The sequence below is a fragment of the Struthio camelus genome, chromosome 18 (genome assembly GCF_040807025.1).
Source record: "Struthio camelus isolate bStrCam1 chromosome 18, bStrCam1.hap1, whole genome shotgun sequence".
In the NCBI taxonomy this organism is placed as follows: domain Eukaryota; kingdom Metazoa; phylum Chordata; class Aves; order Struthioniformes; family Struthionidae; genus Struthio; species Struthio camelus.
The window spans coordinates 5019354-5036276 of NC_090959.1; the positions used below are offsets into that span (position 1 = coordinate 5019354).

The window sequence follows — 16923 nt, forward strand, 5'->3', positions numbered from 1 at the left end:
GAGGTAGCAACCTTGAAAGAGGACAGCGAGGAGAAGTGGAGATTGTAACCTGTATACTTCACTTTTTCAGCTGTGTATGGAGGAGAGAAGGTAGGCAAAAGTGAAAATTCATGATCAGAATTGGAACAGATCAACACAAAATAAAAGTAGAGAACAAAAAGTACTGTGGAAAAGGACCATTGTTAAGCCTTAGTTGAACAACCGTTGTGTCTGGATGATACAGAATAGATAGACTTTGAAGATAATCACGTGTTATTCGTCGTTTCATGTCTGTTGACCATTACCCATATATCAGACATTCATGGGAAACACGGTTTTTAAAACCGAAAAGAAAGTTTAATTCTAATTTTGTGCAAGTCGTGTACGTTTAAGCATATCACAACATGTTTCAGTTGAGTGATTTGATATCAAAAGATCCCAGACCTTTGACATCTGTAATGTCTTGCTGCCTCCTTCTTCCTAGTAGAGTTGATGTTGCTGTAGATGTAGTTAAATGATGCAGTTCTTTAATTGCTTGTAATCACCAGCTTAAATCATGTTTTCCTTGAACCTGTATCTATACGGTTGGAGAGGTTTTTTATTTTTAGCCATGGTATTTTAACAAGATATGGAATTCAATTTTTAAAATAAGTACCGTATTTGGAAACAAATCTATGGGACACACATAATAGCATTTACTTTGTCAGAAAAGTCTTTACTAGCCACTACTTCTGAACTTATTTCTTCTTAGCAATTCCTTGTGAGAGAAATTCTTCAGCATCTATTCGTGTATTATGGTCATTACACAAGTAGTTGTATGTCTTGAACTAAAAAATTTGGTCCGTTTTTTTTTAGATGGTGCATGCAAAGGCTACTTATGGAAATATTGCCGTTTCTCCGAGAGAAAAAAGACATGTGGCAGCAGTTTCATGCCATAGGTTAAACCAGACGAGGCGATAACTCCGCGTTATTCTACTGAATTGAGGGCATTCAGGTGGTACCTATAAAAGTTAGTAGGTTGTGGAACTATGTTTGCAAGAGACTTTGAAAGGAGGCTTGCTAGTGCTCCTGCATCTCATTTCTGTTGGCCCTTTCTTCCAAGGCTCAGCTATAATAAAGCTCTGGCATGCTAAGAACAAGATTTGTGATGCCTTTAAACAAAGATGCTGTGTTGAATTATGACCATTCCCTCTAGTTGGTTTATTTGCTAGTTTAATAACCTAAACTTTAATAAAGCCTACTGTTTACCAAAGCATTAAGATAATGCTTGGTAGGATAGATAGTTGTCAGGCTACTGGAATTGAAAAGCGACAGAAGCTATTCACAATTTTCAGAGTTTAGTGTATGTTTTCACCCAGCTTAAAAGATTAGCACTACCAAGTGATTTATACTATATGTATAAATATAGAATAAGGACAGTCTCAAGGTATACCACAGCAGTGACCTTTGCAGCATTGAGTGCTGGCAGTGAATCCATTAAAAAGTTTTTCACTGCTGAAATTTACAGAATTGTATTTGACTCTACAGCACAATACCATTTTTTGTTTCTCAGCACACATACTCTTATGGCTGTGGCGGTCGCTGTTTTATTAAAGAAACGTTTATGATACGTGTGAAGAAAATTCTATAAATACCTGTGGATCCTAGAGATAAGCATGAGATATGCAGAGTAGTGGCCGGATAGCTATCTTGGAAGCAATGGCTGTCTTGTGAGATTTGATGAATAAGATTTCCACTTTGCAAATCAAAACCGGACTTTGATGAAGGAGAGGAGAAGGTGATTTGACCACTGTTGCTGTTCCAGCAAATACCGATCTCAAATGTTCTTCGACTGGTTTCCAAGGAGAGAAGGGTGGTGCTCTGCAGGACCTTAGTCATGCCCTTTTAGGGATGTAGGTGGAAAGCAAGGCTGCATGTTAACCTTGCCCCACTGAAGTGAGAAGTTTTGTCGTGAGTCTTAACGATGATCTTTGTCATCCCTACCATAATCCAGAACTGTTATATGTGGATGCGCTCGGCAATCTTTTGAACCATGGCCTAGAACAAGCCTTTTAGGTGTCAGAAGTGTAGTAAAGCCTTACTGCTGTGTTCACTGTCTATATAGATGTTAATTAATCTTTAGATGCTGATTCTCCACACTGAACCTAACAGTAGTTTGGGTACAGGTACCCGTATTGAAATATTAGAATTAGTGGTATATTCGAAATCACTCTGGGCTGTAGCTAGGGCTGGAAACCAGCTATGGAGAGAAGGCTCTGGTTTTTTCTGCCTAGTCATTGGTGTAAGATTGCAATCACTTCCTTGCCGGTTGGCTTTCAGCACCAGGATTTCTGCCTCAGTGACCATGCTTATACTAGAAACTGAGATGAGGAGAAGTTCCTCCTGCATTTAAAAATTTCCTCTTGCCTCTGCTGTAGTACTTGAGTACTAGTGCTCTCTGAAGTGCTTGTTCTCGTTATTATTTTTCTAAGAGTTCTACCTTCATATTTGAGTTTAATTTTCTTTGGACTGATGGAAAATAGCCCTGTTTATCGCTGAGAAAACTAGGAAGTCAGAATATGAATCCTATGCATGAGCTTTATATTGCAGATATACCAGTACCTCTCTATTCGATTGTTCTAGGTAAATGCCGTTGAGTAATGTGAACAAGAGCTATACCTACACGTCACATTATAAGAAGAAAAATGCTTTTAACAATAAAACAGATGACTAGTTTCACTTCATGATTTAAATGCTTTTTATTAAGGTTAAAAAAATCATCCCTTTAACATGTAAGTTCCCTTCCCTAGTATGATGGAAAAAAAAAAAGTATTACAGAAGTAAGAAAAATGAGCAAAAACACTTTGGGTAGATTGCTGTATGTATCACTGGTGCAGAATGTCTTATAACCTGGAATGGACCACAAGCTTCTGGACTTTGAATCCTTTCTTTTATGAGACGATCTTTCTGTCAGTAAGAGAGCCGGGGTTTTGAAAATTCGGCCATACCACTGCTTCAGGGCCTCTTGCAGAAACCCATCATCTGCCTTACAGCCCTTTGGCTACTGTAGGCCCTTTTCGGCTTTTGCAGTCACTTGATCTTTTCCCATCTGGGTTTGATAGTTGAAGAGTGTTTGCTGACTTGCATCTGCCAGCATGTAAAGAGTCAGGATGCTAAAACTTTCAAACGTTTATTTTTTCCTTTGGGGTCCAATAGAAGTACTTCTTTCTTCTGTCAAGTGTAGTTCAGTGATTCCCATTTTGGAGGTCTAAACCCTCTGCCTTAGTTGTTACTTACTTCAGGAGTGAATAAAGAGAAGCTAGGGCCACTGCTAGGTTATTGGCATCTTTTAATGTCTGTGCGTCACCATTTGTCACCCCTTGAAAGACATTTGTAAAAGGAGTATAGTTTGGTAATACCTGTGATTTCCTGGTAACAGCGTTTTGGATGCCACTGAAAATGCCTTTCGTCATTTATGGCTCAATCAGTGGCATCAATGAAAAAAACTACAGTTCGCAATTATGAAACTGTGGGAAACCTGGTTTCCCTGTTTCTGAATATTGTGCCTTGTAATTGCTTGGTTTTATTATAAAACGAGAGCTGCAAACATCCCTCTTCCCAAGGACAATGTGGAAGGTACAAACCAGAACCACATTTGCTACACACCTAATATCCCAGGAGAGGTTGGTAAGGTATTTATGCCACAATCCTCACCTTCTTTAAATAATTACAGCAAATATTTGCAGTCACTGAAGTCATACGGGGTAAGTCCTGTTCCCAGAGAAGATTTTTTTACAAAGAAAACATAATTCTTTTCATGGCATAGATTTTCAGAAGAAAAACTCTTTACAAATAAAAAAGATAGTATCTTTAAAAAATGTCTTATTATCTGACAGTCTCCCAAGTGAATGAATTGTCATCATGGAATTTTACTGAATTCAACTTGCAGTTCATATTCATATTTATCTGTGGATCAAGCTCTTTTTATTTCACTGGTAGATTAATTCTATATTGCCCGTATTTGAGAAATAAAACTCACGGGCCTGATTTTGTACAAATATTTGAAAAAGGGATAGCAACTGTGAGACATGCCTTGTTTAATTTTAAGTTTGTGCAAGCAAACTGCTCTCTGGGATATAAAAATGTGAAGCAGGTGGGCAATTATAACTTTTCATAAAGTAAGAATACAAATTAGGTGGCGGCAGCTTAAGCAAGAGCATGGAGATACCTTTTTTTTCTTTTTTCCCAAAGCGATGCGTAATTAAATTGTAGAACCTGTTGACACACAGTATTATTCAAAACCAAAAGATAAAGTAACTCAAAAAAAATCTAGAAGGAAAGAAGGAAGAAGCCGTTTGTGGCTGTTCAATGGAAGGGGTAGCTGCAGCCTTTCACTTTTCAAAATCAAAAAAGCACAGTCAGCCATGAGGTCAGACCAGGTTGCTCTGGGCTTTATCCAGTCGGGTCTTGAAAGGACAGAGACTGCACAAACTTTCTGGGCAATCTGTTCCAATGTTTAACTGTCCTCGCGGCTTTACCTTATATCCAGATTTAGCCTCTCGTTTCGATTTACGCCCTTGGTCTCTAGTCATCCAGCCACAGGCTGCTGTAACGCACATGCTGCTGGCTCGGTCTTCATAATCTCCTCGTAGGCACTGGGGGGCTGCAGTTACGCCCCCCACGGCCTTCCCTTCCTCAGCTGAACAAGCCCTGGTCCCTCAGCCCCCTCACACAGCAAGTGCTCCAGCCTCAAACGCTGAGAAAACAAGCGTTAACTCCTAGTCTTTGCTTCTCACCTGGTGATCTTTTGAGCACCTTGTCTCTTCTACAGCAGCTTGAAGCCTTTAAAGAAAAGCCCTCTCAGATGTCTTTTGGAAATCTTTTATATTGTCTTTGGAAGTCAAATCTAATAACCGAACTTGTTTTACTTGCATTCTTTCTACTTTGTCAAATGAACCCAACAGATTTGTGAGGTATCGTTTCCTTTCGTAAGAGAGTTTTGACTCTTTCCCAGTATTTCACCATGAGTTAGGATTAGGGTCAGTACCAGTCCTTGTATAATGACCTGGAAGTCAGAAGGAGCAGCACAAAGTCCTTTATTTCAGGACGCTTTTACAGAAGGAGAGCTCAAAAAAAATACACACCTACCCTAGTGATTTAAGCAAGCTCACACCTTCTCTAGTAAGCTTCCCAAACACAACTTTTTTATATGTCTTTTAACAAGGCATACAATTATAATATCCTCAGTAAATATTAATGCCATAGAAGCTTAATGCCATAGATAATGTAAAGTTTCTGCACTAAGTATGAAAGATGATGTTTAAGGATAATATAAGAAAAGAGGCCATCTACCTCAACACATCGTTTCCAGCAGTGACAGAGTGACTATTTTCAAAAGAACAAAAGGAGCAGGACACTTTGGAGTGGAATATACCACTTTGGCTGCTGACAGTCGTTCTCGGGATTTTTGATTTTGATTTTTCGAGTTTTGGAAGTCGCATTTTACAGTCAAGCATTTAAACAGAATTCTTTTCAAGTTTACATTCAGTTTTTAATGGTTGCTATAATTTCACATTTAAACAGCACGGTTCTTCAAAGCCAGCAGTGAAACAGCATCAACTGAGGTCTGTCTGGTGATCACGAGGGGTTCTCAGTGGCTCATTTCTTCAGCTGTCATTTGTTAGAACACACTCATGCAATCTTAATGAACAATGTGCAAAGCCATTAAAAACTCAATTACGGCTTTCTTTTTACTGCAGACGTGAGAAAATGCAATCATAAAGTGCTGATGTGTAAACACAATAGCCACCATCTGCTACAGAGTAGCATTTCAGCTCCAAAAAGAGGATATATGTTGCAGATGCATCAATAATAGAAGGCTTATCAAGGCATCATTATGCACCAAGCAGGGGAAAAATTGAAATTTATGGCCAGCTAGAGAGCACTTCATGGTTTAATTCCCCAATTTTCAGTGGTATGTTTAATAACTAGGAGAGAGTGCCATTTTATGTTCCCTGTCGTTTGAACGGATTTTTAAAAATGAATTTATTTACCATCTTCCCTTCCTTCTTGTTTCTAACTGATCTGAACATAACAGGCTTATTTTTGGTTCTTCAGGAAGCTGGCAAAACCAGCAGGATATTAATTAATCTAACCTGTTGATCCAAGAGCACTAAATTAAATTGACCTGGTATTCATTCTGCTTTAACAAGCATATACTTCTGTGTCCAATAAATCTGAAGTCCAGATTTTGCACAACACAGTTAAATTTTCTCCCCCAAGCTCTTTTTTTAGTTCAATGTCTATTTTATGACATTTGAACTTTCACGATGAAGGTAAACAAAACAACAAGGCTAATGATTTTTATTATTATCATTTTTCAAAATCAAATATGTGGTGGTCTAAATAAAAGAGTTTGTTCAAGATAACCTTTTGTTTTGTTCAGATTCCTGCCTGGAGACATTTAAGAGGCTTTCAGTCATGCATTGATCAATAATTTTCGTTTGTAACATGTTCATTCATTCGCTAGTTCTTTATATGGGAGCGGAAAATGTGACAAGTTGTTTGTTGGTGCCAAACCAAATTTTATTTACACATATAGGCCTATAAATTGAGAGTAGGTCTCATCAGCTTCAATTTTGCATTCAATCTAAAGAAGGCTGTCAAAATGTGAATCGCAACACACCAGTTTTTATTAAAGCTAATAAGGAAAAAATACTGAGGTCCTTAAAAGGCTTTTTTGCATTTAATTTTTTCTGGTGAGAACAAGGTTTATGATGTCAGACCTACCACTAAGTGCTGTATCCTGCCCAGACGAGCTTCGCTGTGTATGGGCATTTATAAGAGGACAGCGAAGCCCGTTTGGTGGGTCTTGCTTGTTGATCTCGGAGCATGCAGGGCAGCCTTTTGATGATCCAAGTGCATGAGGGAAGGGATATTCAACTGAGTTCACGCTGGGAAGAGAAAAATGAAAAACTTGTCCAACTGGGTCTATTTTGGAAGCCTGTGTGTAGTGTACAGGGTATAATTTATTAGCAACAACTACATTTTGTAGACAGATATATTCTTGTATCCTTTATCAACTATAAACCTGTACATTTATACCCACTGCTAATGCTGGCTATGTCTTGATGGGCCTGGGAAGACGTTTTTTGGGGAAGCTGCCATATGAAGCCTCTGTGAAAGTAAGGAATATGGTACAGGGCTAGATGATAAACTGATTTAACCAAGGTGTGAGTGCCTTTCTCCACTGGATATGGCACTGTAAGTGGTAATTTCTCAAGTTTTCCTCTGTTGCATAAAATAATACGTCTTACCAGGGTTTAACTGCAGACAGTTAAGTTGTTTTCTCCTGTATCTCTGGGCTTACTATGTTAAAAAAAATCATAAATTTTAAAAAACGATGTATAATCTGAATACGGCAATTAACAAGTTTGTAAGGTTATTCTTTCAGTAAAATAAGACTGTAATGTAATTATTTTGTGAAGTGATGTTTGATGCACAGGTATTTTGTGTGCTCCTGTTGTGTCAGTCACTAGAAGCCAGCTCCTTACTCTTTCTAGATGCTCAGCAGTTGCACAAAAGGCCATTGTCATACCACGAATAGCTTATGATTCATTTTTTTGTGGGTGGCAAAAAATAAGAGTGTAATTATTGCTTTGAACTTTATATAAAGCTGATATTTTTCTCCCAGAAGAAAACTCATTATTTTTATACATGAATCTGTGAAAGTGAAATACTTCCTAACTTTTTCTATCGAGTGTATCACTGAAACACTTGTCTATCCCATTGCAGTTCAAGACCCTATTGTGTTAGACACAGTACAGCTTTGGAGTAACTCTTTAGGGTAAGAGTCCTTTTATAGTCTAAATATAAAAGAGAGATGAAGGACACCCAGAAGCAACGTGACTTGCCCCTGATCCAGTCAACAATGGAGCAGAAACCAATTTTCTTGTGTTTCTACCCACCGTTGCGGTCACTCGGTCAAAAGCCTGTGGATGCACAAAAGCTCTGTTTTTCTTTACTGAGTAATTTAATTGGCTGTGTCTTTGTCCTTGAGCCTGCGATCTGGCAAATGTGCAAGTTATCTTCATCCTATGTTGTATTATTTCTCTAAATGTCATTAAAATGCTGCAGGCAGTGCATTTCGTAGCAATTACTATGCTCACCCATAGGAAAAATCTACTGCTATTACTTAGCATTTATATAGTGCCTTTCCTCCTAGATCTTTAGTAGGAGTGTAGTATCATTTTTGCTTCATTTATGAAGGAAAACAAGGCAAACTACACGTACTGTCAAAGATCATGGAAACGTGTGTCATCTTTAGTCTTAGAAAACAGGCCATCCAGCCTGCTGCCGTAGCCACCGGGCCATGCTGCCTCTTCCAGCCTGTTGGTGGTTGTGCTTTCTGATGATAAGTTATCCTAGGCCGTAGAAACCGAATCTAAATCTCAGTTTCTCAAATTTTAGTTTATTTGGGTGGGTTTTTTTTAAAAAAAAAAGTGTGCATAGAGTACTCTGTTAAAGCTTCTCTCATTTAATTGAAGAAGGGGATTTATGGTTGACTGGGAGCAGAATTAGATCAACAGGCAGTATTTAACTAAATCCTCCCTTTTGGACTTTGATTATTAGAGAGAAATTGGAAAGTTTGGATTCCACTGTTAAGTTTCTCAAAGTGCTTGCTGTTTCTTGATTTGGGGCCATTTTGATTTTCAGCATACCAAGATGAAAGATAGAATTGCCCGAGAGCATCTTGCCTGTAGCTTTTCGTCTTGCTTAGTAAAGCTTGTTCTGCAGCTGTGCTTGCATTGGGCTTGAATTTTCCGAGGTCTCTAGAGTATTTGACTTTTTATGAGAGATTGACTTCCTTCTGCATCCATGCTTCCCAATCCTTTACGAAATGCATATATATCGTATAAACACGGGAAAAAATAGATTTGTATCTGTTGGTACAAATTGAGAATATATGGCTTTTCACTGCACAGAACTGATCAAAAGTTTGATCTGGCTCATCTGAGAGTCTGCTTCGCTACTGCAACATGGAATAGGGAACGTCCATAGGTTAGAAGTGGGGTAAGGCTTTTCAAACTCAGTCTTCTGTGAACTGCAAGAGGGCAGCAGAGAAATACGTTGGTAGCGTGACTTGGCGGCAGCAGCATCAGAACTGACAAATGTCAGGAAGGCTGCATTTGTTTAAAAATTATCATGCCTGGCTACTGACACACAGCTTCCCTTCCCCCACCCCCAACCCTCAGTATTTCCTTCAGCTTTTTCTGTGGGTGTCTGCACACACATAAAGCAGATTCTTTAAACAGAATTGAATCAAATAGCTCTCATAATGTTTTTCCTTATTGCTAACATTTGTCACCTTGATGTATCTGCGAAGAGATGAGTCGAGACACAATGTGCTGCAAAATAACTGCCTGATGAATCCAAACATGAGTTCAACATCCAGTGCTGTGGTTAATACGATGCAAGCTTCAGGGTTAACAAACTCATGAATTGCTTCAATATGTACTTCCCTACCTCAGTTCAGCCTGTCCTTCCCTCCCAGAACTGTAATTGTCTTTATTGCATCGTTTCACGTTGAGATGTTGCTAACAAGTCTCATTCATCTGGCCTCTGCAAATTGAGATTTTGTTAATGCATTGCACCCTTCAGAAGCTTGTGGAGCCAAGATGCAGGGTTAGCAAACGTAGATTGGCATGAGGTAGGTAAGTGCCATGTAGACTCTCACCGGCTGAGGGTTTGGTCTGTTGTTGTAGTCTTCCATTTTGAATGTGCCATTGGGAAAGGAGGTACGTGGTTATGCGCTAGGGGAGCTGTGCTGCTGCTTTAACTGTGGATGTGCTTTTGTTTAGAGTGACTGTTTTATTATAAGGTTATAAAATTAATACAAGCAAAGCAGATTTTTTTTAATTTGATTTTTAAATTACCTAATTATGGCAGCAGTAGTTGGCCTTGAATCTGTTTGTATCTCTACCCTGTAATTTTAATATCCTTTCTTTTTGTTACCTAACCACTAACATAAAATAGCTAGTTTGAGTTCTCCAGACGAATGTTTTGTTTTCTGGCTTTTGAAGAATCGCTTATGTTTCTGACAGAAGTGTTCTTGTTGAAAGAGGCAAACAAAAACCCCTTTTTCTTCTCTTTCCATTTTCCCTTCACTGTCTATAGGCTCCTTCATGATGGTAAACAGCTCTGGACGGGCATCTGGGCAGAAAGCTCATTTGCTTTTGCCTACATTGAAGGAAAATGACACACATTGCATCGACTTCCACTATTACTTATCCAGCAGAGACCGTTCCAGTCCTGGCTCTCTGAATGTCTATGTGAAGGTGAACGGTGGACCACAGGGCAATCCCATATGGAATGTGTCAGGGATTGTTACGGAAGGATGGGTGAAGGCGGAACTTGCCATCAGTACGTTCTGGCCACATTTTTATCAGGTATGAATTTGAAATATTTTTTGCTCTTATCCCTTTGAAAGTTTGCTGAGGTATGAGGTTAGGCTATGGTTAGCAATAGGTATTCTGCAAGTTTAATTCTGATTCCTCCCTCCTTTTTTATGTCAGAGTGAGTTTACATATAAAGTTTACATATAAAGTTTTATAAGAAGAGGTGATTTAGACATCTTTACATGTTTCTTCCTTCTTCACCCTTTTTCTTGGGAACTTATTAGGTCACAGAGTGAAGGACTGCCAGAGTCAAATTACTGGAAAGTTAACACCCATTTATGTCTTGAAGTTGGCACATAAGCAGATTTGTACTGGCACTTTCCATGACACTTTGTAAATGTAAATTTACAAATGACTATGTAGATATTTAACTGGCCTCTCTGCGTAAGCTTTTCTGACCTATTTTTGGACCTTGGTTGATTCCGTGCGAGTGAATGCTTCACATTTGCTCATTCGGCTTTGCATCTGTGCTCCTGCTGCCCATGTAAGGGGCAGAGATACATAAGATACTAACATAAGCTTGTACCATGTTAACAAAATGAGCAGAGTTTTCACCCGATCCTTCTTTTATCTTCCTTCACTTTTTCTTTAATTAATTTTTTTTTAAAGCCTTGCTTGTATTATAGTTTTACTTGTTCTGTTAGGAGATTTTTTTCCCATAAGTTGTTAAAGCAAGTCATTTCCATGGTTTCCAGAGTTTTGCCTTTGCCCAAGTGTAGGAATTAGTCAGATGGGCCCTGTATTGGAAGTCTATTACCTCTGCCAAGATTAATGATCTCTGTAACTTGGGTGTCTTTGCCTGGAGGAAGGATGAATGGAAGTTATGTGAAACTTCAGTTCTGGTGGTGGCAACTTCCGTGATCATGTGCACATGATTCTGTGTTCGTCTTGAGAAAGACCAAGGATACTTGTTTCGTTCTGTGAACTCTTGATTCCTTGAGTAGATACACACACTGACACTCTTTCTTTGATTATAGGGGCTTGAACAAATATATCATGAAAGACTGTTCAAGTACCTAGAATGTGGCTGATAAAAAGTTGTCTATGACAGTACTAAACTTTACAATACCTGTGACCTGGCTTATAATGCAGACTGCAGATGTCGCGGCTGTATCTATACATGTTTGTGTTGTAAGGTGTAACTGTACCGTCATGAAATGGTAAATGAACTTCAGCTGTTAAAGGTCCCTAAAATTTATTTGATTAGGGGTACGATGTCAAAGTGTGTAGCATGTGTGTGACCTCTGACTGACCACACTCACTCAAGAGCCTTCTCATTGGACCTTGCTGCCTGTTGGCAGTACCTGATTGTTTAAAGCTGTGGAGAGATTTGGCATAGTCCAATACAGCTTTTGTATCTGCTACGAGCAGCTAACCCCCAAGTGTTATTTAGAAGGTTGATACAGACAATATCTTTAGTGATGTTTAGGGTTAGCGCAGCTGCCTGAGCCCAAAGGTGTGTGGCGTAACATGAAAGCATGTTACGTATTTGAAAAGCAGTAGATAACACTGGAAAAATAGCCTTTCTCCTAAATAATGAAACCTGTGTCAGGGAAAACATGGAGAATTCTCTTAATGCACCAAACCTGTGCTGTCGCGAGTCACAGCGTGCATCGAAAGTCTGTCGTGAGAAATCTGAAACCGGCTGAGGCTTTGGGAAGTGCTCTGAGCTTTCGAGATGTGACTAGTGCAACGCTAGCCACACAGCCCAATGCCAGAGGTCATGCTTTTAGGCCTGGCACTCCCGCGCAAAGACCGTATGAGTCAAAGAGATCCAAAAGCTCTCTGCTGAGATAAAAACGTGGTGGAGATTTACAACGCCTGTCCTCCAGTTAGTCGTATTTGGATTCCCAACCTGCCTATGTTTTCAGTGTAGCAAACAAAGCCATAATAGTACTTGGAGAAAGTTAGTATGTGTGATTCTGAATTATTGCTTGCCTTGAGGATGAACTTAGTCCCAGAAAGCACCAAGGGCAGCGTTAGTCTGCGGGAAGAGGCCTTTTCATGAGTAGCGAGTAACTTTATTGATCTGTGCCTGAAGAAAACTTGCACCACAACAGATGAGCCGGGCTACTTTGCTAACGCGGATGTTGTTGGTGTACAGCAGCTGAAATGTGAGGTTGTTTATTGGTAAGGAAACATGAAATGGCTTGGTTTTTGCAGTTCCCAGGGGCATTTAAAAATGCTTTTTAAGAGTAAAGCTTTGCATTTTGTCAGCTATATTTTGTTCTGAGAAGTTACTTAAATGTAAAGCACAGTTAAAAGCCTGTATCTCAACCATTATATTACATATCCCACTGAGATTAAAAGGACACTAGAGACATTCAGTGTCAAGTTTGCAGCAGCAGGCCTTGTATATGCCTGGGTTTCTGCCTCTTCCTCTTCGCTGGGTCCCGATTCTCTGTCTCTGGGAAAGCCTTTGTGCTCCCATGCTACTGGCTTTGATAGGGCTGAGATGCTGTACAATATAAAACAGGCTAATTGTGTGGAAGTTTGAACTGGGAAGTAAGGAGAAGATCTGAGTGTAGAGCAGGACAGATGAAAAAAACCACTGTTAAAACAATATTGTATGAATTGAGAGGAATCCTCCACTCTTTTCAGTGGATTCTGCACCGATGTGAAGATTAAATGCATGGGCTTTCTATCACCTGATGCAGTGACTCCAGTGGCTTGGGTTGCATTGCACCCTATTAAAGGCTCTGTACAGGTCAGTAATTAACAGAGGACCATTCTCTATTTAGTGGCGCCTGCTTTTGCCACCTGCTCATAGCTGATGCCAATGTCTCAGAGAGCTTTTTATTCCAAGGGCTGAGACTCCGAGGAAGTCGGCTTGAGGGAAATTGAAGATGGAGTCTAGCATGGCTTAGAACTTCTCATAAACGCTAAAATAAATTTTAGTAACTGTGAAGTTACTATTAGTAATCTTGTGTTTGAAGGAAGCTGCAGTAGTTCCTTAGGTGACCTTCCCAGGAGGTACAATTTGTATCATAAATGACATCTCATCTTACAGAATTAATCATCATTTCCATATTATGGATATACACTGTACTATTTGTCTATACCATCCCTAGAAAACCTAGGAAGGAATTTTCATCACTCAAAGCACTTGTTGATTTTTTTGGATCGTTATTTTCTCTTCTAGAGATTTACTTCCTTCTTCTACACTTTGGACAGTCCATGTTTTGTCCACCCTCCTCTGGTGTAGAATTCTTTCTTCATTTTGTTAGCAGCTGAGCTTTTCTGAGTTTATGTTTATATTCTGCCTGCTTTTATCATACCTTTTTTCTTAAGGACTCTGAGGAGATCTCACATTTGGGTGTGTATAGAATTGAGGGAAGAGATCTCAGGAAGTCATGGGAGCATGTGCAGAAACTAAGGTTCTGGAAGCTCAAATGCAAAGCAAAACCAAAAAATTTATGCTGATGAAGTACACACTGCTCTTACTTTAATAGCCTGGACTTTCAGTGATCGGCATTTGGACCATTGGATATTTTACTATATTTAATCTTCTGATGGAGGAGACGAAAAAGAGGCTAAGCAGTGACAGACAGGGACTATCAACTTCTATTTAGACTGGTTATTAACAGTGTTAAAAGCTGGCTTTAAGTAGTTAACAGACTTCGTGTACACCATATTTAATATTACTTTCTCCTGCATTTTAGCTTATTTGGCAGTAGTTATTTTAGTTTTAGTAATCTCTTTATTAGTCTTTTAGCTTTTTTCTGAACTCTTTTCAAGTAGTCTATATATTTTTAGTAACGAGATGCTCCAAATTAGGACAGGTTTCCAGCTTCATTCTCAGAGTCATAGGAAAAAGTTACGTTTTTGTTTGCCTGTAATAGAATATCTGTGTATTCAGCCCCAAACTAGTGGAACTTTTTCATTGTCCGGATACATAAATAAAATAGGCCTAATTAGTGTAGGGTTAATGTAGATAAATATTATGTATAGGCTTTTTAAGATAATTCATTCTTCAACCAGAGAAAGGCAGAAAAACTACTTTATTGTAACATTTTGGGAAGAGTCTTATTTCAGTGCAGCAGCTGGAATCCAGGGTCATCTGTTGCTCAAAATTTGCTCTCTGGAACCGCGATGGCATGCATGCCAAGTCAAGGTTTCCTCCAAAAGAATCCACGCAGCATTATTGATTCAGTAAGATAATTTTATTTAATGAACAGCTTTCTCCAACTTTTGGAATTGTGCTAAGAACAAGATGTCAAATGAGTAACCACGAACTGTTCTTGCACTGATGCTTAAATTGAATCCATTTGTTTGTATCCATGGGATATTTTTTGCTCCTCCAAATGAAAGAAGCGCATAGCTTTCTAATCCTAATAAACGTTACTGTAACTTTTTGTTTCCTGTATGAAATAGACTTTCAGTCTTTAATATGCACATACGTACTGAATTGTGTCTGTATCCCTTCATCATTGATGATGAAATGCCTTGAATGGTTCGGAAACTGCAGTGAGAGTGGTGTGTGGTGACTGGCCAAAAGGCCAGGGCAGCTGTTCTTTTTTTAAGAAAACCTTTTCTTGTTTTGTATTTCAGGTGATATTTGAATCTGTCTCCTTGAAAGGACATCCAGGGTACATCGCTGTGGATGAAGTCAGAGTTCTTGCCCATCCATGCAGTAAGCATTCTTTGTTTCTTCTTCTTCTTCTTCTTCTTCTTTTTTTTTAAAAAAAAATATGTTAATGTGTAATATATCATGCTTCACAGTCTAGGTGAGTGATTTACCCAGTTCAGTCAACTCTAAAATGTCTTCTCGAGTCCCTCTGAGAGAGTCAGCCTTGCATAATTACATAACTTTGCAAGTTGTGCAAAAGGCAACACAGATCTGGATCCGGAGCTAGTGCCGGAATGTCTGTGGAAGTCTCTCTTCCTCTGTTGCTAAGAGAACATAAAACTCCGATTATTTTGTTACTTCTGAGTCATATCCTTGAAGAAAAAGATCTGAAAAGCTTCTGACGATATCCTATGCAGTTAACTTAAAAAAAAAAAAAACAAAACAGTATTTCCTTTGTTAAGGGATGTATGCAAAAGGTATCTCTTGAAACAAAAGTTAAACCCGCTCAGCACCTATGTGCATATTTAAAAAGTCTCATGCAGACAATACATTTGCACAGGAGTGGAGACTAAGGCAGGTTCATCATGCTGTTCAAAATTGTTAGTACTATGTTTTTTTCTATCTTAGTCACAATACGTTCAGTCTAGATTTTTATACTTAAAAAAGCCCTAAATCTCAACTTTTGGCTCTGAGTTGCTGCGGTTTTGTGTGTCCACAGTTTAGTTTGATGACTTTTGTATGTGTGTTTTATATGTAGTGTACAGTCTCTTCTGAAGATTTTAAGAGCCTTCATGTTCTTTAATGAGTTTAGACATGCTTTGTGCTTTTCTTCTTCAAATATCTTAATGTCCTTATGAGCAATCTGTAATGAGTCCATGCCTTTTAATGCTTAAGTTATTAGATATTTGATATCCAAATGTAATTTTGGATGATACCTGTTTGTATTCATCATTTGAGGCTGCAAATCCAGCAAGCCTGGTGTCATTTGGAAAGACAGTACAAAACCCTTCCAGTTCCAGAGTTTTACAGCCTGTCTCACTAGTTCGTGGTTTCAGTAAGGTAGTGGCAGCTGCTGTGCGCAAGCGAATCACATGCGTCAAATCTGTGGGATAGTCTAGTTATAGATCAGCTGATTTTCTTGCAAGACAGAATTTCAAAGAATAGCTGCCATTCAGTGTGATAGACATGGTTCTGCTCAAGCTTAACAGGACACTTCTGATAACTGCAATATGGATAATTGCTGTTTAACTAAATTATATTTATCACGCACTCATTTCTTAGGCCTTTGGGCGCATTTACTTCATTAAGAAAAACTTACAATCAGTGTTAACCAGCTGCTGCTGATAACTGGCAGCATCCAAATAAATCCCACGCATGGTGTGCTCGGATTTCACAGCGTGTCAGGCGCTGACTGATCTTTTTACTGGTGGAGAGGCCAATAAAGCCAAGCAAAGCCTGGACAAGAAAGTTCAATGATTTAAAAAGGAGAAAGGATGCAGTGTTAGACCCCTGCTTACTGAAGTACTTAAACTGCTGTTTAAGTCCATTTCTCCAAGTATGCGCAGGTCTCTCTGCAAAATGAGGTATGATCTTAATGTTAATTTAGTGAATAAGAGTGCTATTTTTGAACTGAAGTCTCTATGAAAATACATAAAATTCGTGTGCGTAGAGACAAGGGTGTTGTCAGCGTGTTCATTCAGTGATAAACTCATACGTTCAGTACCTGATCATTCAGTTGTGCTGTTGCAGTTCACTGAGAATTGCTGTGCAGCTTTGAGAATAGAGACAGGGAGTTTCAGTGTCAACTGAACTGCCTTTTATCCTTTTGTACAGAGTCCATGTGCATTGCTTATAAAGATCAGCTGAAGCACTTCATATCCCTGCTAATTTTAGAAAGAAGTGTCCATTCTTCCTAGTCAGGTCATTTCTTAAATTTTT

General features: G+C 38.9%; 1 protein-coding gene across 14 annotated transcripts in view; it reads left to right on the plus strand.

Annotated features, from left to right (window-relative positions):
- PTPRT (protein tyrosine phosphatase receptor type T) overlaps positions 1-16923 on the plus strand; it is a 469240-nt gene that overhangs the window by 166600 nt on the left and 285717 nt on the right. For 13 of the 14 annotated variants that reach the window (XM_068912406.1, XM_068912401.1, XM_068912399.1 and 10 more), the window contains exons 3-4: positions 10135-10406; positions 14967-15048. In XM_068912406.1, the coding sequence (XP_068768507.1) occupies positions 10135-10406; positions 14967-15048 (354 nt within the window). The remainder of the gene's footprint in view (positions 1-10134; positions 10407-14966; positions 15049-16923) is intronic. The other variant, XM_068912408.1, reaches the window with a different exon arrangement.